At 36.3% G+C, this 21,967-nt stretch overlaps 1 protein-coding gene and 1 long non-coding RNA gene across 5 annotated transcripts in view; both read left to right on the top strand.

Moving 5' to 3' along the window:
* The window catches only part of LOC122179869 (coagulation factor XI-like), a 38,017-nt gene extending 17,452 nt beyond the window's left edge, over positions 1–20,565 (top strand). The window contains exons 15-16 of one of the 4 annotated variants that reach the window (XR_006178856.1): positions 16,079–16,322; positions 20,313–20,565. Coding sequence is in view for 3 of the 4 variants with exons in the window: in XM_042871098.1 (XP_042727032.1) it covers positions 1,171–1,287 (117 nt within the window). In the remaining variant the exon portion in view is untranslated. The other 3 variants (XM_042871099.1, XM_042871098.1, XM_042871101.1) reach the window with 3 other exon arrangements.
* Positions 3,567–16,067, top strand: LOC122179870. Its single transcript, XR_006178858.1, has 3 exons — positions 3,567–4,495; positions 5,171–5,332; positions 15,072–16,067. It is a non-coding gene; the product is annotated as an uncharacterized LOC122179870 (long non-coding RNA).
* Positions 20,566–21,967: the final 1,402 nt, after the last annotated feature.

A 21,967-nucleotide genomic window follows, 5' to 3' on the forward strand; every position in this document is an offset into this window, starting at 1 on the left:
GTGAGCTCTCTTGGTGTTCTAGATCCCTGCTTTGAGAACCCTTGTGCTGGCTGCAGCTGTTCAGAGGCCCAAAAGGCAAAGGTGGGAGACACACATTAAAACAACAAAATGCAGGTGTAAAATGCGAGATAAAATTGAAGTTATCTTCATGCTCTGATTAATCCAAACCTGGTTTAAAATATCAGCAATCCTCTGACGTGCTGTCAAAAACTCATGGACTTAAAAAAGAGGCTGGGAGTGGACAGGAAAAAATAGAAAGCACAAATGCAACACAAGAAGGAGAAATATTTCTGGCATTAAAGTGTAGTTCTATTCTCAAGGGGAATGAATGAAGACTCTGGAGAAGAGCTGCTGAAGAAACGAAGGAAATATGTCACTGTGAAAACAGAGACTAAAATTCTCAAATAAAGAGCCAGCAGGAGACCATCTGCAATATTCATCTGCCAATCCTTGAGCTGAATTCATACTTGCTAAAGAAATATCAGAGCCGAACTGAGAACCTCTAATGCTTTCTTATGATAATAATATAATCAGAATCTGTGTTAATAAGTGTGATCCTGCTTAGTCTTTCTGTTATCAGTAGGTACCTTACAGTAAATGAGAGGCAGTTTATGGCCTCTTTTTCTCCTTCCTTTTCCTTTCCCTTGTTTGGGAAAAATAACTAGGAGAAAAAAGCAACATCTTAAAACTTCTTTTAGTCTCATTGAAGAAAAATCTGGCCTTATACTTCAAATCTTCCCCTTCTTGTGCTATCACAGAACATAAACTTCAGTGCTTTAGTTGTTATTTTGATTAATGGCAAGTGTCTCTGGCGGTGTTTTATATTCTGTTTTGTATTCTACTTTATTTCTACTGAAAATCAATGAAGCACATCATCTCGCTTATACCAGATCAGCAGAAATCTTTTGGAGGAATGTTGGCATTAGTCTGCCCGGAGGCTTTGTTCAAATAAGGTCCCTGTTCTGAGAAATTTACAGTCTTGTTCAGGCACAGAGGAGACACTTCATACACACAACGATATTCTGGAGGGCAGTTTGTTCATTGTAAAGTAAAGGAGGCTGTGGAGTTGCTTCAGTGGACTCTTCAGTTTGTAGTCATTTTAATAAGACTGTAAACTAAACAAAACCAGTTTTCCATTAAATTGATGTTGCAATGTGTTTTCTTTCACAGCTGATGCTCTGCCTTACGACTGAGTCTGAAATGCATTGTCTTATTCTTGAAGGCATTCAAGAGACATTTAGATGTGATACTAAGGGGCATGCTTTAGTGGAGAAATATTGGTGGTAGGTGGATGGTTGGACTGGGTGATCTTGCAGGAATCTAAAATTCTTATGGTATAAAGATGTACAAAATTCATGCTTTTAGAGAGGGAGGGAAGGGAATCATTTGTTATAAGCTATAAGGTATAAGATTTGTTTATTTTGTGAAAAAGAATTATTCTGACATGATGAAAGCTGCATTGCAGACTCTGAAAAGCAAGGAAGGATCTGGATAGAATGAAATTCATTCACACTGACAGTCCTTCCAGTAGAAGAACTGTAAAATTAAAATGTGGATACTTATTCCCTGTCTAATTTCCAGTATGTATGAAGGTTTCTTTTTGAAAATTATTATTAACTCATATAATTTATGAAATATCTGCATTATAACACATAAATTTCCACCTTGTATAAAAGGTACCAATAACAGCAGATGTGAATTTTTACGTATTTCTAAGCAAGCATTTTCGGGAGCAGTAAATTAATTGCTTTTCCTGCAGTCTTTGTATTGAAAAATGTGTAATAGATATCTATATGTTTATTAGAGTTATTTAAAGATATGTTATAGTTGCTAAGGTTTATTGATTTTTATAAGAGGTTTTTTTTAGTGAAGTTGTGCAGTGGAGATGTGAAAGAGTTATTTTGCATCATGTGGGTAGGAGAGAGGAGAACAGTGGAATACTATGAGGGGGTTGAGAAGAAACAGAAGGAGAAAGGCAAAGATGTGTCAATTTGAGGGCTGTTCCTCTCTTCTGGACTTTCTGGGACCTGACTGCTTTGACAGGTGCCTTGAAGACATAAATCTGTGGGCAGTCACTGAATGCAGCTACTTTTCTGAACTATCTTGTCCTTAGAACTCTGGTGAGCAGTTGATAAATTCTGCATACTGGACATAGTGTATGAACCCACATATGCCAAAACTTTGGATTTCAGGGAATCCAAAACTTTAAGATGGGCAAAATAAGGTGATGGGAGCAACTGACGTAGCTATAAACATGAAAAAGAAATTGAATAAAGAAAAAGGATGTATACTTCTCTACAGTGAAGTTTTTCTATATGTCTACAGAAATATTAGGATGGCTTTCAACAAGCCTCTGATTTCTTTAATGTCCACAGCATGACCAGCTAATATTTCAGGAAAAGGAGAAATACTTTCATGAATACTAAAATATCTCGAATTTCAAGAGATTAGTCACTAGATGGCACTTTTGCTCTAATTTGCCTTGCATTCAGTAGCCATCTGAGAAAGTGTATGTTCAATAGATCTGAGAAAAGATACTTTAACCTTATGTGCATAGCTGAGAAATAATCATAAATAATTAAATTAGCATCTTCTTTTGTAGATTTCAGAGAGTTCATCACTGGTAAGTATGTTTAGCTACACTTTTCCATGTGACAAAGGTAAGGTTAAGACAACAGCGGAGGAAACAAATCCTTACGTGTAGAACTCCACGATATTTCACATAAACATGCACCACAACCATTGAATGTCCCTGTAAAGGCCCCAAACACTTTGGCTCACTCTTGAGGGTGAGACTTAAAGCCAACTTGGGTACTGTGGTCTGGGTCTGAGTTAAGGAGCTGGAGGAGAATTCATCTTGAGGAGCTGTAAGAACATGGCCCTGCACATGGTACCCTTGAAGCCAGCTTAGGCTACACTTTAATAAAGTGTGACTATTTCCTTCCTGTTTAAATTGCTCAGGATTGGACAGGGTGAAATTCTGAGTTGTTTCTCTCCAATGTTTGGTCAGGATGCAACCGAAGTGGACTGTGCATAATAATGTCCCAGCTACTATGGGCTCTTGCGGAGCAGAGGATAAGTAATATCTTATTATCCTACTACAACTCCATAATCTCCAGGTAGGTGTTGGTCTTCATAAAACTTGCAGCAGTCAAGCAGGTGGAGAGAGATGTGCACCAAAGATTTAGAGAAAGTTATGGATTGAAAAATGGCCTCCATTTACAGCAAGAGACTAAAGCAGTGGGAGGATACAGTCAAGGAACTTCTGTCTCTGTTTACTGCTATTTTGCAGCATGATATAAGCGGTCCTGTCTTGTGCACACAGGATAGACTGGACAGTCTTCTATCTGCCGGTTTGATCAACATCAGCAATACAAAATCAGGGTTTGTAGTATGAGTGATTTTTCAATCTCAAAATATCATCATCAGACTTTTTATTTGTTTATTCTTACTCGTTCTTTAGCTGGTTCAGTCATTCCATTCTTCTGCAAGTACCAGAAATTTATACTAGGAACTTTTTTTTTTTTACTTTTCTGCAGTTGTTTTTGTTTAGAAATCTCAAATCCAATCAAAATCATAATAAAGCTAAAATAATGAAGAAAAATGCAGAGAAGGTAAAACAGGCAGAAAAATGACTAACATAAAGGTGTGAATAACTTGTGCTAGCTTGTTAAGTGTGACCTTTGGTATCACTATGAGAAAGTTCTGCTCTGTCCCTGGCAGTGCACTTGGTAGTTGCCACCCTGCAACCTGGCTGCAGCTTGGACTAACAGCAGGGCAGAGGGCAATGACTAAGCCTGACAATTGCTTGGATAGTGAGACAGCACTGTGTAATGAATATTTTATTCCTATAATATTACTATTTTCTATGAATTAGACAATTTGGATTTTTAATCTATTAAAACGTTAGCTATGTTAGCAGTAAATTTTGAATGTTTTTGATGTGTTCCCTTTTGCCCTTAACAAAGTTTTCAATGTGACATTAAGTAAATGGAAACTCACCTTAGGTTACAGAGGCATACAAGGAAAAAGTACCAAACTATCTCAAAGTGGTAGCACAGCTTCTTTTTGGAGAATTGCCAGCCATTTATTGAAAGCAAAAAATGTACTGCTTTTGCAACTCATTCTACTGTTTCTGAGCTCTTACATTATATTACTCTGCATAATACAATAGAAACTCATCTCAGTTGGCTTTCAGGTACTACCTAATGAAAAAATGTCAGTAACATAAATAACTGATAGCATCCTCAAAAATACAGTTGATATTGACACACAGATTTCATACTTGGTTCATATTGATTGTCTTTTAGTTTTGTACAGGATTTTCTATGTTTGGTATTGCTTCTAAAGCTGCATCTGCTAGATTTGTAGGACTGGAGGGGAAGGTCACCTTTATACATAAAAAGTACATTTCTGTCTCTAGTGGTTGCAGGAAAAAAAGCTGAAAAACACGACCCATGGCCATCCTACAGGGTACAGGCTACCATTAGTATTTGTAAGTAGTTTTTTTCTGAACAAAAATCCTCCTGATATTAAAGCTTTTTTTCATTATTTCCAGCAATCTGACTCACAGCTGTCACATGTGTGGGACTGGCTGTACTATGTAAACCTTCACACAAGATGAAGGATAAATCTACTGAACTAAAAAATATAAGTCAAATGTTCCAGCAGAACTTAAATCATTTTATTTTAAATCTAGTTTATAGCTAAAAGGGACTGCAAGAAGTTCAGGTCAGATTTTTCTGAATTTATGTCATTGACACTGGTTTCTCAAAGGTCAGTGTGCACTGGTGAAATACTCCAAAACCAAGAACAGTCTCAGCATACAGGCCACAGAGGGTATGCCAGGACTTGCTGTTTCTTTTCCATTCCATAAGAGATTTTTCTGTATCAGTGTAATCCAGACCATCTGATGCAAATTAATTTATCCTGGGAGAAACACTCGGAAAAGAGATGGGTAGGGTAATCTTACAATAAATAATGGGACTTGAAATAGCAGCTTATTTGGAACACATCACTCTGTTTCAAGACTATCACTTGTGAAGACCCTCTGCACTTTGGTCTGGTCTGGCTATGGGGAAGTCTCCAACGTAAACAATAAGAATACTGTTAGATCATTAGGAAATTACAGCAATGTTTTCAGTTGCTATTTCTGTGCTCTGATTGATAGAGAGACCCCCAGTTGCAGTATTTCAGAGGCACACTTACAACATTGTGATGACCATCTACAATCCGTTAGTGCAAACAAGATTATGGACAGAGAACTCATGCCTCTTAAATGTGTTTTCTGAGCATGAGGGACACCCATGGTGGAATGACTCATATCTGCCTGGTAAGTGAGACACACATTTTTTCAATAAATTTTTTTAACAGCTTTACTATTTACAGTTGTTTATGTTGTCAAAGCAGCCCATTAATTGGTATATGCTTTGATACAAAAAGTTGCTTTATTAAGCATCTAACAAGTGCCATTGGATTTATTCAACCAAAAATCTAGATTACGTCCCATGAATTTAATGAAAAGGATTTAGCATGTTTTTAAGAATGTAATCTTTTGGTAGTACTACAGAATAAACTGCCGTTATGAATGAACTAAGCTTTATTCTTGGACCAGACATTCTCCTCTTTCTGATAGATTAAAAAATATAGTTATGGGACGGACTTGGATACTGCATAAGCAGAGATCTTTTTATTAACTATAACACTCTTGAAGTTTTCATTTCTACTTGTAGCACTGTAAAACATCTTAAGGCCACTGGATACATGGTATTGTTGAGGTAAGAATGATGTTTCAGATAGAGATACAGTTATATTTCTTTCCTTAAGCTGGATTGCAGGAGCAAAAGAAACAAGTAAAATTTCTAAGACATCATATAGTAAGTGATTCTACACTGAAATGAATTATTTCTTTGTAGATGAAATGGAAGTGACAGATGAACACAGAGGTTAAAATAATAGGTTTTACACATGCGTGTGTTGGCTTCTTTCACAGAAAAAATCTAGTCTATATTTATTTTTTTTGCAAATTAGGTAAGAATGTACAGTAGACTTTAAATATTAAAACCAACTGCTAGCAGTTTACTACACTGCAATGCTGAAATGGTTTATGGACTTGTGTTCAAATGATAAGATCAGTTTTGTAAAGTACAGATCTGCCTTTTTGAAGAGTGTTGCTTATGCATCTTCTTTCTGAAGTGCAGTCAATAGGCATTTTTGACTGGGATAATTCTGTTGTCCAATTTGTTATCATTCAGTGCATAAAATGTTCTGCATGAATCAAAGGCTTTTCAAAGCACAGTAGACAGTAAGAAAGATTATGTCAATTTGCAGAAAGTACGCATTCTGCTGTTAGCTATCAAAAGTGTGGACCAATTTTGTTTTGAAGGAATACTTGTTAAATTTATAAGAATGTAAGAAATAATTTTAAAAATATCTCTAAATAAGCAATAAGTACACAGAGATATCAGTAAAATTAACGTACTTGGTAATTCTTTTAGTTATGGCACTGTAAGAGATTTAGCTGTTGTGTTTTGCAGTTTTTCTGCCAACATAGAAAGTAAACAGATATGAAACAAAGTGGATTTTTAAAATGTTCTTTATTTTTAGAATGTAAACATTTAAAAGGAGAATGAATAATGTTGTGTTCACTAAGGATATTTAAAAAGTACAAATATGTTAGGGAGTTTTTTTTTCTTAGCATTTGAGCTAAAGTTTTTAAAGTTTTAAAAAGGTCAATGGGCAAATCAAAATTTTGAAAAAATATTTTTTGACTAAATGAATTATTTTTGAAAGTTTGGAAAGTATTCATTAATTTCTCTTGATAAAATGCAGATCAATTTGTACAAAAGCTCTACTTATAAACAAAAAACTGGAAAGTTCTGATTCCAAAATGATTTTTTAAAACTTTTTACTCTATCTTCTTTCTGGTTGGGGCAATTAGATGGAATAGAACCTTCTGCACTTATTAAAACAAACAAGCAAGCAAACAAACAAAACCAAAAAAAATACCTGACTGTTCACTTTTCAAAGTAGGAAATACTTGACATTTCCAGAGTGTCATCCAAACCTTGTTTTTAATGCACCTTGACAAATTTTTTACTCGGGTGTTTATTTTTCTGGCTGTATCCGTTACCCTCAAGTGAACATATCTGTCATACCTGTGAACCCTTTAGAGGGTAACAAAAAACCCTGAATTTTCTATCAAAATATGGTTGTTATAGATATAAAAAGTTTCTGAATGTGGATTTCTACACTTTTTGTCAAGTAATCTGTTGGAACTGACTACTTCTGTTCAGTGGTGAAGCACATTTTGTACTTGCCTTTCCATCTTTGGGGCTGGGCTTCTTGTATCTGAGGTACACAGGACAGAAGGAGCAGACAGTGGTGCTATTGACAGCTCACTTCTAATGAAAGAAAACACAGAAAGCACATTTACCCAGACAATGTTGAATCTATATTGTAAGTCAGATTCCCCATGTCAGGTCTCAGTTTTGATTACATGTTATTCTTATTTAATTAGCATTAGTCCTAAGCCATAGTGATGTCTAATAATCTTCTGCACACTATGCAGTTTTAAGAACGCAAGTCTAGTTAATTAAATTAAATAACAATTCAATCATCTATGGTTTTATTTATCATCCCATAGACTCTTAGGACTGACATCCTCTCCTCAGTGACTGCTTATGCATTGTAAGAAATGGTTTTTATAGCAGAAAGATGAAGAAGAATTTTCCCTGTTGTATGAGTATACAAGTAAATAGTGCAGCAAAAATCTTTAGGTAAGAGATTAGATACATATAGAGTGGGTCCAGAGAAGGGCCATGAAGATAGTCAGAGGGCTGGAGCACCTCCCCTATGAGGACAGGCTGAGAGAGCTGGGAGAAGACTCTGAGGAAACCTAATAGCGACCTTCCAGTACCTGAAGGGAGCCTACAGGGAAGCTGGGAAGGGACTTTATATAAGGGCATGTAGCCACAGGACAAAGCAAAATGGCTTTAAATAGAAATTCTTTACTGTGAGGGTGGTGAAACACTGGAACAGGTTGTCAAAAAAGGCTGTGGAGCATTCAGAGCCAGGCTGAATGGGGCTTTAAGCAACCTGGTTTAGTGGGAGGTATTCCTGCCTATAACAGCGGGGTTGGAACTAGACAGTCTTGAAGATCCCTTCCAACCCAATTAATCTATAACTGCAGAAATAATTATCTGGGATAAACTGAGAGGTTTGAAGACTTCTGACATAAGGGAAGGAGTTAGATGTATACGTAGGTCATACTTGTGCTAAGCAGGGCATTTAGAAGAACTGACCATCTCACTGCAATTTTAAACCCCAGGCAGATTAAAATTTATGGCTCAAGGGAAGATTGATGAAGCAGCTTATGCAAAAATAATGATGAGAAAGAGAAAGGGGATAGACTGAGAAAGCTTAATATTCTTTGGCAATTGAAGCATGAAAATATCTAATAAGTCAAGCAAGAGAAGAAAATGAAGTATTGCTGACTTTTGGACTTTCAACTATTACATAAATATGAGAAAGAGCAATACTTTAAAAAGAGTGGAAACACAAAGCCCCAGTTCTGTCCATCAGCAATGTATGGCAGTATATATGATTATGTATTAGAAGAAAAATAGAAAAAAGAGTAGCAGTACAATTTATACTTGGTTGATGGATGGTCAAAGTTCAAGGAAGTGCAATAAGGAGCTTTGCAGTTTGACTCTGATACTTTTTCAAAGTATATAGATTTCCCAGGGCAAGTTATCTCTGCTGAATGGTAAGAGTAATTAGCCTGGATTCAGCACAGTTCTACTATAAGTATTTGATTCTTTATTTTGCTTCTTTATTTTGCTTTGGAGCTTGTTCAGAGATTTGGTGCTTTGTGGTGCTAAATTGCACTTCATGATCGTGCATACAAAGCACAAGATTTACTTGGTTGTCTTTCTCTGCATATGAGTTTGCATAATTATTTATTCAGGCCGAGGTTTGTTTTCTTGTTGAGGTTGTGTTGGCTGAGGGTGCTGCATGTTCTTTTAGTTGAGAGAGCTTTCATTAACCATTACAATGCATTTCAGTGCAAGAACCATTTTGATGAATTCAGAGAAATGCAAATGAAAGTTGCTCCATAGGAATTTGTTGTATCTTCTGTTCTTAATAGACTTTTATATCAGTGGCCTATTACCTGATTGCAGAAGATGAGCTCTATTTTACAAGGGGGTAGGTTTACAGAACTCTAAAGTAAGTTTTGCAATTATGTGCTTAAGTAAACATTGAATTACCATTCCATCTCCATTGTTGACACAGTGGTAATACAGATGAATTGTAATGCAAAAACTATAGGGTGTCAGCCGTATAAATCAAAGTCATTCCAAAAAATGTGTTTGGTTTAACTTTAAATATACTTCCAAGTACCAAAAGATATGTAAAATTCAGATGGATTTTTTCAGAACAAGCAACATCTTCTATGTGCATTAGCTGCTACATCCTTTCTGTCACATGAGACTTGTAGGTGAACAGCAGAAATAAGAACAATTGAAAAAAAATGCCCTGTATGAGTATGGGGTTTTCAGATTGCCCATTTAAGTGCTCTATTTTTACATGAATCCAGAGGGTTTATATCTACCAACCATGAGTCAAACTCCCTGCTTGTTTTCAAAATGTTATCGCATGGCACAGGAGCCCAGATGACAGTTCTTAGTGAGATAACTGAATTCTCACTACTTAGTTACCTGTTTCCTTTACAAATCAGCGGAAGCTATAGGTTGTGCAGTTAGTCTCTCTAAATCTTCCCCAGCTACACAGTATAGAAAGCAATCCTTCCACTCTTGAATTCACATTTTATTTGCCAAGTGGGAGATCGTATCTGAAGTACACATGTTCACCTAGAAAGGAGTAGTCATGTTCTTCCATCTACATATACACACAGGGAAAGACAGACTGCATTTTCACTTCACTCCACTGTATATTTCTTCTTGAGTTACTAGGTTTCCTTGTTTGCTAGTGGAAGAAACAGACAATTACACACTTAAAGTAACCATCTTAATCAAATCTTAATTGACAATAATACGAATAAAGCATAAGAAGAACAGCTTTTTTCCCCCAGTCCGTCTTGATTTCTTTGATATGGAGACTCTGGAGTTTTTTTGGCTTGAAATCACCTCATCTCCTGAACACATTTTTGGAGATACGGAAAGTCCTTGATTATTAGAACCTAGGGTGGAAAAATTACACTTGGATAAGCATGACTTTCAAGGCTTACACTTAACATGGTGTTTTTTCTATAATCCTGCAGAATGGCAGGCTAAAAATAGGGCAAAAGATTTTTTTGTATCTCAATTCAAAGCAAGAAATAACACAGAAATAATGAGTTTAGTTTTAAAATAAACCATTCTTTTCCTCATTTGCAATTTGATTAATTTTTATGTTCATATTCACATTTAGGTAACACTAAATACTGGGCTGTGAAAATGGTTAACTGTAGATTACAGTCGTGGTGGGACACATCCTGTGTTCTTAACAGATAGTTTTTTGATTGTACTTAAGCTTAAGATTTATACAAATGATCCTGACAATTCAGGCCTTAGTTCTACAGTCTCAAATTCAGTAGGATTTTATTTCTTTGGCTGAAACTGACTGTTTCAGCTCAATATTACTTATCTAAACACCTCAGTCAGTCCCTCTTAGTTGCCCTTATCAGGAAATAGCTTCTTGGAAATACGACAGGAATATCTTTTTACAGTTCTTCACTGGGAAGAGGTCCCTTTCAACCTCAGTGATTCTGTGATTCTATGAAACAACATTGTGATCAGAGCACTCTTCTGGAAACAGGAAACAGAATCCACTTATTGCTAGTGATGAATTGTGCAAAATAGTGTGTCCTATTTCTGTGAGGAAAATCCAAACACAACATGGGAGAAATGTTCTTTTGCTTATTGTAGCTTGTCAGTACAAAGCATCCAGAGTAAGGGAGATGAGACCAGAGGTTTCTTTTCTCTGGTATGAGAAACAAAGGAAATTTTAGTTTCCGTCTTCACCTTCTCTTTATGCATTGTATACAGGGACTGGGTATTGTAAAAAAGTCAAGATTTGTAAGATCATCTAACAGCCATTGTTAGAAAGACAGCTGTACCTGAAAACTTCGGACAGATTTTCAGATATAGCTCTTTTCAAATCTAAAGCAGAGACACCAAATACCAGTTAAATAGGACCAAATGTCCTGGCTCTAACCATGCTGTGTTAAACTTACACAGTTTAGGGGATACTGATGAGGAATTCAGGTTTGTGAGAGGGAGGGGTGGTTAGTAGAGGTGGGAGAAATTGCTATGGATACAAGAGACAGTTTTTCTTCCAATTGGTGCAATTTAGTTAGAATTTTTTCTCCTATACTTGCCTTAAAAGTGTCAGTAAGTGCTTTTGGAGGTCCAGCTGTGAGGCTCTGGCTTGAGGTCCTGCTTGGCTGTGTAGAACCATTTCTGTGCTACCCCTAGGACTGTGTTGTTGTGACTGGGACTGTGTAGTGAGCAGTGTCAGAGGATACTGCTGAGATGGAAACAAAAAGACAGAGGCAGACAAAAAAGTGGCAGTGGGGGAGGGGGCCCGGGTACATTTTGAGTCATGTAAGTGCAGAATTGAGATCTGAGAGGTCAACAATGGTATGATTGCTGTTTGAAAATTGTTCTTCAGGTAGGCGTCTGTTACTTTGGTTGCTCCAGTGGGTTGAAACTCTTTGATGCTTATAGTACTTAGTCATTATATAAAACAGATGTATTTTATTTTCTTGAGGGATGCTGGAAGCCAGTCAGGAATCAAAGTATGCATTTCTCATGAAATGTGGGGGTTATGTCAGGTCCTTGGAACTGAGGGAGGAATGCATGTTTTCTATTTTTGGGAAGTTAGTCATGCATTATTGCGACAACAAACACAGTAAAATTGTGTGAATAACTGGTTTTATCCATTGGCAGATGATCCAAACCTAAAACAATATTCAGGTCAATATCTAGTGAAAATTTAATAAGTCTCTTTGGTAATTATGTTACATTTTTATGCTAGTGACATTTAGAAAACATGAAAAAAGAAAGTTGGAAACAGAAGTGTGAGATCCTGGGGTTCTGTTCAGAGAACAGGAAAGAACAGAGACTTGAATGCCTTGGAAGTTCTCTCATGTCATTAGAAAGCATTGGAGAAGGGCTGCCTCACTTTGTCATCTCAAGCATATACTACCTCATAACAAATAAGAGTGTTTCAAGCAGAAGTTAGAAAACCTCATTGAGGCTCTTGCCTGTGGCCTGACCTGCTGCACTTTTATATTCTAATCACAGAGTTTGAATGGATGATAATACCATACTTGGAACATATGTTATATTTATTCCTAGTGGCTTGCTTACAAGTTTCCAGTCCTAATGAATGAAGTTCACAGAAGTACTGAATATAAAGGGAGGAGGAATTTAGGGAAAGAGGTTTTGAATATTTCTAGTTTTATCCAGGATGTAAAACCAGCTTTATTTGACTCTTCCAGAAAGAAAGAAGCTTCTTGGCTTGTTCTGTAGGTGGCCATAGTGCTACTTGCTATATATTATGGAGGAAAGCAAGAGCGACATTTTGCTGTCAGAGCATGTTTGATATATAATTCAGCTCTGACAAGAGCTGGCAAAGTACATCACATCCTAGCAGGACTTTTTCTGTCCCCGCGGAAGAGATAAAAATGGTAGACAATTTTATGGTACTCTCTTTTTGCTATATAAGATCTGTATGAAACCTTCTCCATGAAGAACCCTTATGCTCTTTATACAGTTACAGGCATGATACATAAAGGGAATGACAATGAATTTTAGCTCTCTAGATCAGTTTTAAGTATGAATGCTTTATAATTAAAAAAAAAAAAAAAAAGCCAGGAAATACTTTGGCTTAGTGCTAACTTATACTATCAGAAGATGAAATCTTCAAAATATGTTCAGCTTTTAACATACGAGTTGTTGACTTGAATGATTAAAAATCCTCTAGCAAATGTAATTAAACTTTAATAATTAATAGGCAGTTTTATTTTTGTAATTTTCCAAACTATGATAAGAAATGTCTATTCTCAGAAAGTTAAGTATATAGAATCTCTTTCAGTACCTGTATTAAACTTGTAATTCACCTCAACTGATTAAGAATATTTATGCAAGAGCAGGACAGCAGGGAATCCATTTAGGTAAAACACTCTGAATAACTGTATGCTTAAGATTAAGCTGGTATCTAAATGCTTGCTACATCCAGACCAAAGAACATAATGAGATATTTAATGATAATCTTCAGACTAGAACGTGAGAAAGAAGCATTTGATGCAGAATGAAAGAAAGGGGTTATTTTTGCTTTTCTCTTTTCCCTCCTCTCCAGCAGCTCAATTTTATTCAGTGCAAGTCATCTTGCAGTGCAGGCTGTTCCCTGCAGGATCTGCAGAATTGTGATGCTCATGCTCTGTATCCTGATTAAAAAGCAATAGGGCCACCCAAAGTTAAAGTTAAGGTAGAATCTGAACAGTGGAAGTTATTCTGAAAGAACAGAAGACAAAGAAATAGATAAAGGATAAAGAAGAGATGAGTGAGAAAAAGAATAGAAAAGAGAAAAAAAGTATGGGTCTGTGAGAAAAGAGAAGAAGAGGGGTGCATGTGTATTAATGGTTATTCTGGAAGCAAAAGGATAGTTTGTAAAAGATCCCAAGAGAAAATCATTTCTTCAAACCTTCACAGCCAGCACTTTAGTGAAAGTAATCAATGGAGATTTTCTTCCCTTCTTCCCTTTCTTCCTTCATTTCTGTGTAATATGAATAAGTTATTAATTCTACAGATGTTTTTATGAGTTTCTGGGAATTAGAAATGAGCACAGCTTGAAGAACATTATATATACGTAATTGCACGGCTCTGGCAACAAAGAGGGAATTGTATCTCATGTTCAGAATAATAGTTTTATGCCATATGATATAGATAATGAAAAGGAATTAAGATGATGATTTAATAGCCTTTAATCCTGGTGATTGAATAAGTGAGGTGATGTCTTGCAAGGCAAGGAATGACAACAGAATATGCTCACTGTAATTCCTGAATGGATGTAGACACTTCAGTCTTTGATAGCACTTTCATGTTTGTTTTTCCCAAGTTACTGCATTAAATGCTGTAAAGGCAACTGAATAGCAAAGAGCATTGTAACAAAAAAAAAAGTATAATTTATCTTGAGAGAGATGAGAAAGATTATGTCTTAGAATATTACACTGGGTAAATGCCCAGTAAAAAGAGGACTGTAATCACTGATTGAGACCTCCATTCAGTGAAAGTTAACAACATAATAAGAAGAAATGCAGATGATTCCTGGTTTTCATTTCTGCAACATAGGGATGGGTTATTCTAGAGAGGCTGAAATAAAAAGTCACAGGCAGAATGACTCACTGAGGAGTAACTTTGATGTAACTGTCTTATTCTGATCGTGTCAGAGGTTTATTAAATAAACAAGACCCTGAAAAGGAGGAGTGCCAATGACAAATTTTGATTTGTCTTTTGAAAGACAAATCCTGTATTTTAGTTGGAAATATCCACTACCAAATGGATCTTTTCGTTAGTTCAGTTCCCTCAGTGGAAAATTATGAAAAGCAGGTTATGTGCATGTGTAAGATCTGTGTATATGTTAACTATCTCACATAAGACTGGCATGGATCCTAATTTCTGTTTTACCACAGTAAAGGAGAAGACAGGTGCATTCCTTCTATGTGTAACTGAAAAATGTTCTTAGGCTATCAGTTTTTTCATTAGAGCTCAATTTTCCATTTTGTCTCCACGTTTTCATAGTGTTTTGCCTTCCATATTTTGCCAGAGGAGGATCATTTGTTGTGGATAGAATGGTAGTCGTAACCTAAAATTTTCAATGTTGTGTTTGACTTTCAAGAATTAGCAAATTCTTTTTCTTATGAAATGTTCCTAAGTTTCTGCATATTTTCATGCAACATGTGTTTTGAGGCATGCTACTTATGTAGCATATGTAAATAAAAACTTGTGCATTTTTGTTAATGTTCATGTATAAAGTTATTTAATGTTTTCTTCTATTTTATCCAGGAGATGCATATACGATTAACTACGTGGAGTGTTCCATATATCCTCTCAAACAGATCAAAGAGAGGATTGATTTAGGTACAAGTGGCCCAGAGGGAAGAAACAGCTGAGGTGTAGTACCTCTTTGAAGAAATATCACAGACAACAGAATTAACATGGGCAACAAGACACGATTTTTCACTTGTTTCATTAACATTGCAGATAAAAATAACTATGCAATTTTGATTTTCAGCTCTCAATCTGAATTGTTACTGCAGTATGGATGGTATAAAGAAGATAAATCAGGTGACCTTGTTCTTCGTCGTATAATGGTCAAAAACACACTGTTTAAGCAAATAAATACTCAAGTTAATTGCATTTTGAAATTAATTGTACCATGTAAGCTAAAGAGATTGGTATAAAGCACGCATATTAATTTTGAGATTCTCTTAAGTCACATTTGTTTAGCAGACAGGTTTTTTTCACACAGGATGTGTCCATTTGCTGCACTATCTCAAACAAAGAACAACATCTGAATTTTTTAGAAGGAAATATAAACTCAATAGGGAACATTTATTCCTTTACAAAGTGATTTGGTTGACTCATGCCCTGAAGAATGATGGCTTGTATTAGATAACAGTAATTAGTTATAGCAAGTCATTGTCTTTTAAAAAGAAATATCATTTCTTGCAAGACAGAAACATCCAATAAATAACCAATCTGAGAGTGGACCTTAAAACAAATCAAGGTCAAATCATGTTATACGTTTAGAAAACTTAGTTTATGGAATACAAGTAAAAGATTCTATTTTTTTCTCTTAAATGAAAATGTGTATCAGACAGTAATGTAGTTCTTGACACATAAAACTTGGCACCCACATAAGGAATGTATGTCACAGACAGATTGGATGTTCCATTGTACTGCCACTCCCATTCCACTGGTTGCAGCATTCAATTTTTATGTTCAAATGTCATTATGAAACAGCTATTTGTTTTGAGAAATTACTAACGATGGGCGTATTTTGCTCTCAGTTTTCTAACAGAAACACCGGAGAGTGGGAATGGCAGCAGGATAGGAGATTGTTACAACTGGAGTAATCCTTACTTGCAAATTTCTTTTGCCTTTTGGTCTGCCAGCAAGTCCCTCTTCACAGCAGATGTGATTTCCAATATGTTAACAGCAATAGAGATCTCTGCAGAAGTTGAAAATGAGCAGTACTGACACTCTAATCTGTGAAGTTGAAGAGAGATGTCTTGGAAATTTGGGGCCCAAAAGGTACAAATAAAAAGAAACATTGAAAAAATTACAAGAATATTTAATTTACAAGTATGTTTATCAGTATGTAAAATGTATAGTAAATAGAGTTTTGGACAAAGCTCTTAGAACTAAGAAAGACGATATTTTCTTTTTAGTATCATAGCAACCTACCCACCCAATAAACTCCCCAGCCTGTGTTCTAAGAAGCTCGAGAGTTTGCCAGAACAGCAAAACACCGTTTTTATTTTTAGTAGAAAATACAGATCTGTTATTAGCAGCAGCAAAATGTGGTATGTCTTATAGGAACTTTGCAGACAGCCATACACATAACAGTCTGTTTTTAACTTTTACCATGGATACTACTTTTCCTCTCAAAATCAAGATGTTATTATGCAAAGAACGCCTTTCATGATTTGATGCTCCAGGCACAGAGCTGAAGTTGTGTAGATTTCTCCTCCTTCTCCCCTCCTATCTAATGTTTTTTCTTTCCTCTTCATTCTCCAAAAAGAAAAATGAGACTTGATGGAGCGTTCAGTTTTTGTTGCTTTTTTTTGGTAGAAACAGTCTGTTAGGGCCATGGAGAAGATTGCCCAGGACACCTGAAGGCATTATTTTATGCCAGTCATCTGCAAGGTATAGTTTTTAAAATGTTTATACAAAAATCTAAGAGCTGGGCACTCCCATTTCAATTCTGATCAATTTATAGTTGCGTAATTATAAAGTAGAATAAAACTGAAAGTTTATTTAAATCACCAAAAACAGCTTTCTTAATGGGAAACACATTGAAACTAGTTCTCATTCAGAACTGAATGAATGACATCATGGCCAAAACTTTCAACTGATGGAATATTTGATGCATATAAATAATGTAAAGTTGCTGTAGAATGCAGTCTACGGGATTTCTAATACTTCAGCTATTGCTGAAAAGTACTTCAGGTTTCCTTTTCATAGGGACCCAAAGCAAATTCTCATGGGTCAAAATCAAAGAAAAGACAGAATTACTTTTGAAATGCTTCTGAAATCTCATTAAGTTCGAAATACTTGCAAAGTCTGCAACATCTGCAGTCTTTCTTTTTTCCCCAAAGAACAAGTACCACATGCAAGATGGAATATTAATTGATTTTTTTTTTCTTTTATGCATTTTTAGTAATGCAAGTCACTTGAGGAAAAAACTTAATTGCAATGGCACAGCATCCACAGACTCTGAATAGGCGGAGTATAATGAATGATTAAATGTGAGGTCTCACTACTATGGCAGAAAATTGTACAAAGCTAATGATATCAATGACTCTTTCTTTTTTGCAGATTTCTTATGATTAAATTAAAACGGTGAGCCAAAAATTTCTCCACCATTAAAACCACTTAAGATTTCTTGTTATATGGAAGTTAAACAGAAGTCGTGATTTCAAATCTTTTTCAAGTCCAGTAACCTCCAGAGGGTGGAGCACCCAGACACCTTGAAGCTGATCTATTTGCTGACAACCTGAGAAACAGGAAGCCCTTTGTCTCTAAAAGTCTCCAAGATCCAAAGGGGCTTCTCAATGGATTTGTTAACAGTGTAGCAGGGGTACATGCAGAGAAGATACTTCAGTGTCTCTGTGGTTTAAAAAACACAGCACATGGTGCTATTTAAGAAACCTGCCCAGTGAAATTGCCGCAAGTCCCATTGTAAGAAGATTCTGTATGGATTATAGACCCATTCAGAGCTCTTTCATTATAAACATCACTGTTTCTATGGTCCTCAGAAATTTTTATTCTTGAAAGAACCCACTTTTTTTTCATTCTGGCCGTATCTCTACCACTGCTTACTCAAATCAGTGTAGCTGAGGTCATTTTGCATTTCTTGTCTGGGGTTGTTAAATTTATTTTCAGCCTTGTCAAGCTCAGTCTTTGCTTTTTCTCTTTGTGCTAAGGGGACATTTAGTATAAAAATGCTTCTGTTGGCATTTCTTCTTCTGTCCCCCTTTTGACATATTTTTGTACCACATATTGCTCCGTGACTGCTCTTGGTTCATTTTAAACCACAGACTATTTTCTTTCTTCACTGTCTCTCTTACAACCCCTAATGCAACCTTCAGGCTCCCTGTGGAAAAGCAGATATTTATGGTATTTGTTTGCTATTCTTGTTTCATCTGAAGTGAACTCAGAAATTTTATCAGAATACCCTGAAAAATAAATTATGCAATGCTACATATGGATTTGGGAAAAGCATGGTAGTTTCTCTTACCAGCAGTAAAATGCTTCCAGTGGTACACTCTGTATCGTAAAAACCATTTCATTAGCTCTGATGACTTTAGAAAAACAAAAGCCAAGCACAGCTTTGAGAAGGATTGAAATCAAAATATTTTCAAGTCATATGCTATGGAATGGAGAATAGATAAATCCCACAAGGGCACAATTTCTTTACTTATTAATCCCATAATTTACTTAAGTTAATAGCTACATATAGTCAAATATTAGTTCTCTCACTGATAAGCAACTCACAATTCAATTTTGTCCTGGGGGCTCACTACTCAGAGTTAAATTGCTGTAGATAAAATCAATCATAGGTAAAATTTAAAATGTCTTTATTGAAAAAAATTCAAAATAAAGATTAGGAAGTAGAATGTATAAAAACTAAACGGAAATTTGTTTCAGTGGTAAAAATTCATGGTACTGATTATAGTAATCACTTTGCTATACCATTGTAAACAGTTTCCGTTTGTTCACAGATCAGTTCACATATTGATCTGTAGAGTAAAATTATGCAGTTCCATGCTTGCTTGTTTCTATGCACTTACTGATTTGTTGTGTATTCACCAGGAAGCCCCCAGCACATCTGTGGCTTTTATAGCATGTTGTGCTAACCAGGGAAGCACTGCTCACTCACTCAAGCTTCTGCCAGGTGCAGAGGTTCAGATCTTCAAAATTTGGAGTAAGTTCTTCACACAAAGCTGATAACAGCCTTTTTTGTTGGTCTATCATTTTTTCATCCTTAAGTTGTCTGTATCTGCACGTTTCCCAGATACACACAGGTACATCTCTCAAAAAAGGGGGTATGGTCATCCATGAGGTGAACAAAGTTGCATCAAACCATGCTCTTGGAACAGGAGGATTGAGAACCAATTTATGGATGCAGTTTTATTTCATATCTTTGTCAAAAGAAAGGCTATTCAGGCTGAGCACATTTTGCCAAGAGAATTCTGGATTGTCTAGAATTTTTGCATATCTTTCAGCATTATTGAGGGTCAAATACACAGCTACTGTATACTGTGGATTCAAATTTTTCTGTGGAACTTGCTCTTATCCCATATGGTCATTTCTGCCATAATTCTTTTCTGGGAGTCTACATGTTATTGCCAGTACATAATTAAATGTGTAAATAACAGAAAGCTCCCATCACAATTTTAGATTCGCTTGGAAACACACATGGTCAAGCCAGATACCTTTCTTCTGTTAAAAAAATAAAACAACTCCAAAGAGACACATTGTAATAAAAATATTTTCATTAAGGGAATTGGAAGAAACATTGCTCTTACAAATGAATAATTGTCTGGTTTAAAATATATGTATTAAGGTTTCCGTGATGCCATCACATTCTTCCTCCCTTCCATTTCATTCTGCACTTCTGTGGAATAAAAATCTGCCAATAATTCCACAGTGAACATCCTAAAATTTCCTCCCTGCTGGAGGGCTGAGTCTCCACAAGTCTCTCCTGGAGTGTTTGCCTTGAGATGGAAGGGTTTTCTGTTTTCTTGTCCTGCTTGCTCAGCCCTGCTTGTCCTTCATGTGCAGAATCTCCCCAGGGTCGCTGGCAGTCATTTTGCAGTTTTACAAACTTGGCAATTGACCTTTCTTTCTAACCCAGGGCAAGGACTGCCACAATTCCACAGGAGATAAAAAGCCATGTGCAGATCCACATGTTCAAGAGCAGTGTCACTCCTATATTTCTGCTTGCTCAGGACTCCTCAGTATACAGAGTGTATGTATGACAAAACTTTGCTGTTGTTCTGGTCTGTTTATTTCCAGGAATGCAATCCAAAGCGGTGTGAGAACTGATCAGTGCTGTACTTGGCATGAACATAAGGGCACATCTGTATACCTCAAAATTTAGAAAAATGTGGTGAGTAGATGGTCTTCAGATCTCTGGAGCAACACTTTCTCATCCAGAAACAGTTGCACTCCTCAGTTCCATTTCAGCTGTATGGGCCGGTGGCAATCACTGCTTAATTGGAAGGTCACTGTGCCACCAGCCTGTTCTTTGCCATGGCAAAGAAGCAAAGACCCAACCCGCTAATGAAGATGAGGCAGACTGGCCTATACTTGAAGGGAGAAAGGGCTAAGCCAAACATCTTCAATTTCTGAAGAGACAAAGTATACCTTTGCCAAACTGTTCTCTAAGGAAAGCAGTCCACTTGGTATCTGTGGGGAAAACTGCAGTTGTTAGGGCCTATTTCAACAATGACAACAGTTGAAATTTAGTAGCACTATTTCACTTAGCATCCTCTGGGTGGCTCCTGGCAGTCCATATTAGTGAACAGTGTGTCAAAACACACAGGAGCAGTAGTAGTTATCAGTATCTTTGCACTATCTAGACACAACATAATCAGCTTCAGTACTTTGTGTTTGCTTTTTGGAGGATGGTTGTTTCTATTTTTTTAATTAGTGATGGAAAGGAATTTCCCTAGAAATAAAGAGTTAACTCCTACATTGCAATATGTGTTACCTGTACTGAAGAATTTTTTAATCTGGACACTGGAAAAGGCACAATAGTGTCTGATAAGTATACTGTTTAGCTGATACACTGATCCCAAAACTCTAAGATGAAATATGTAGCATTGTGTTATGAGTACAGTAAATCTAGCAGCAAGGGGCTTCTTCATTTTCTCAAACTGACTACATTAATTTCTGCTTTGCTTGTCTTTAGGCTATGTCTGTGGGTAAACGTCACATAAAAGAATAGCTGGGATATCCACAATATCTAAACCAACTGCAAGAGAAAGGCTACCAATCAACCAGGATAATTAAACCACTATTCTTCCTTTTCCCTAATTTATTTCTATTTATTTTTTTTAACTTAGATGGACATAATTGTGTAACTGAGACTGTATGACTTGACAGAGAGATTAGGAGTCCATAATGTTTGTCTTTGTTTCAGCTGGAACAGAATTCATTTCCTTAAGCATGTCCGAGAAAATGCTATGTTGTGATTTTAAGAAAAAAATAACGTCAATAACTTCAGCACATCTAGGTGATGCTGAGGAGAGCTACACAGAGACAATAAGATACAGTTCTCATTACAGTCTTGCGAATGACGGATGGGCCCAGCAAGCAAGAAGTGGGGGAGTGAGTGGGGTATTGCCTCATAGTTAAAAGAAACAAATGAATGGAGGAAAAGGAGCAAACCCTGTAAAAACCACGTAAAAAAAAAAAGCAAAAGAAACGTAGCACATCACATAGCACATCACAACAAAAGCAAGGTAAAGGTAAGCACAAGATACCATATGAATAACACGAAACAAATTTTATTGTGAGGAAACAATTCACATTGGACACTGGATGAAATAGTAATGAAATAATACCAAAGAAACACCCACAGACTGAACATATGCAGGCTCACCTCCTGGCAAGATATTGTCTCCTGGTAGCACTCAATGCTTCTTCCAGCGAGCTCCATTTCCCAC

The sequence above is a fragment of the Lagopus leucura genome, unplaced genomic scaffold (genome assembly GCF_019238085.1).
Source record: "Lagopus leucura isolate 7727_CA_CO unplaced genomic scaffold, USGS_WTPT01 Super-Scaffold_100004, whole genome shotgun sequence".
NCBI classification, from domain to species: Eukaryota; Metazoa; Chordata; class Aves; order Galliformes; family Phasianidae; genus Lagopus; species Lagopus leucura.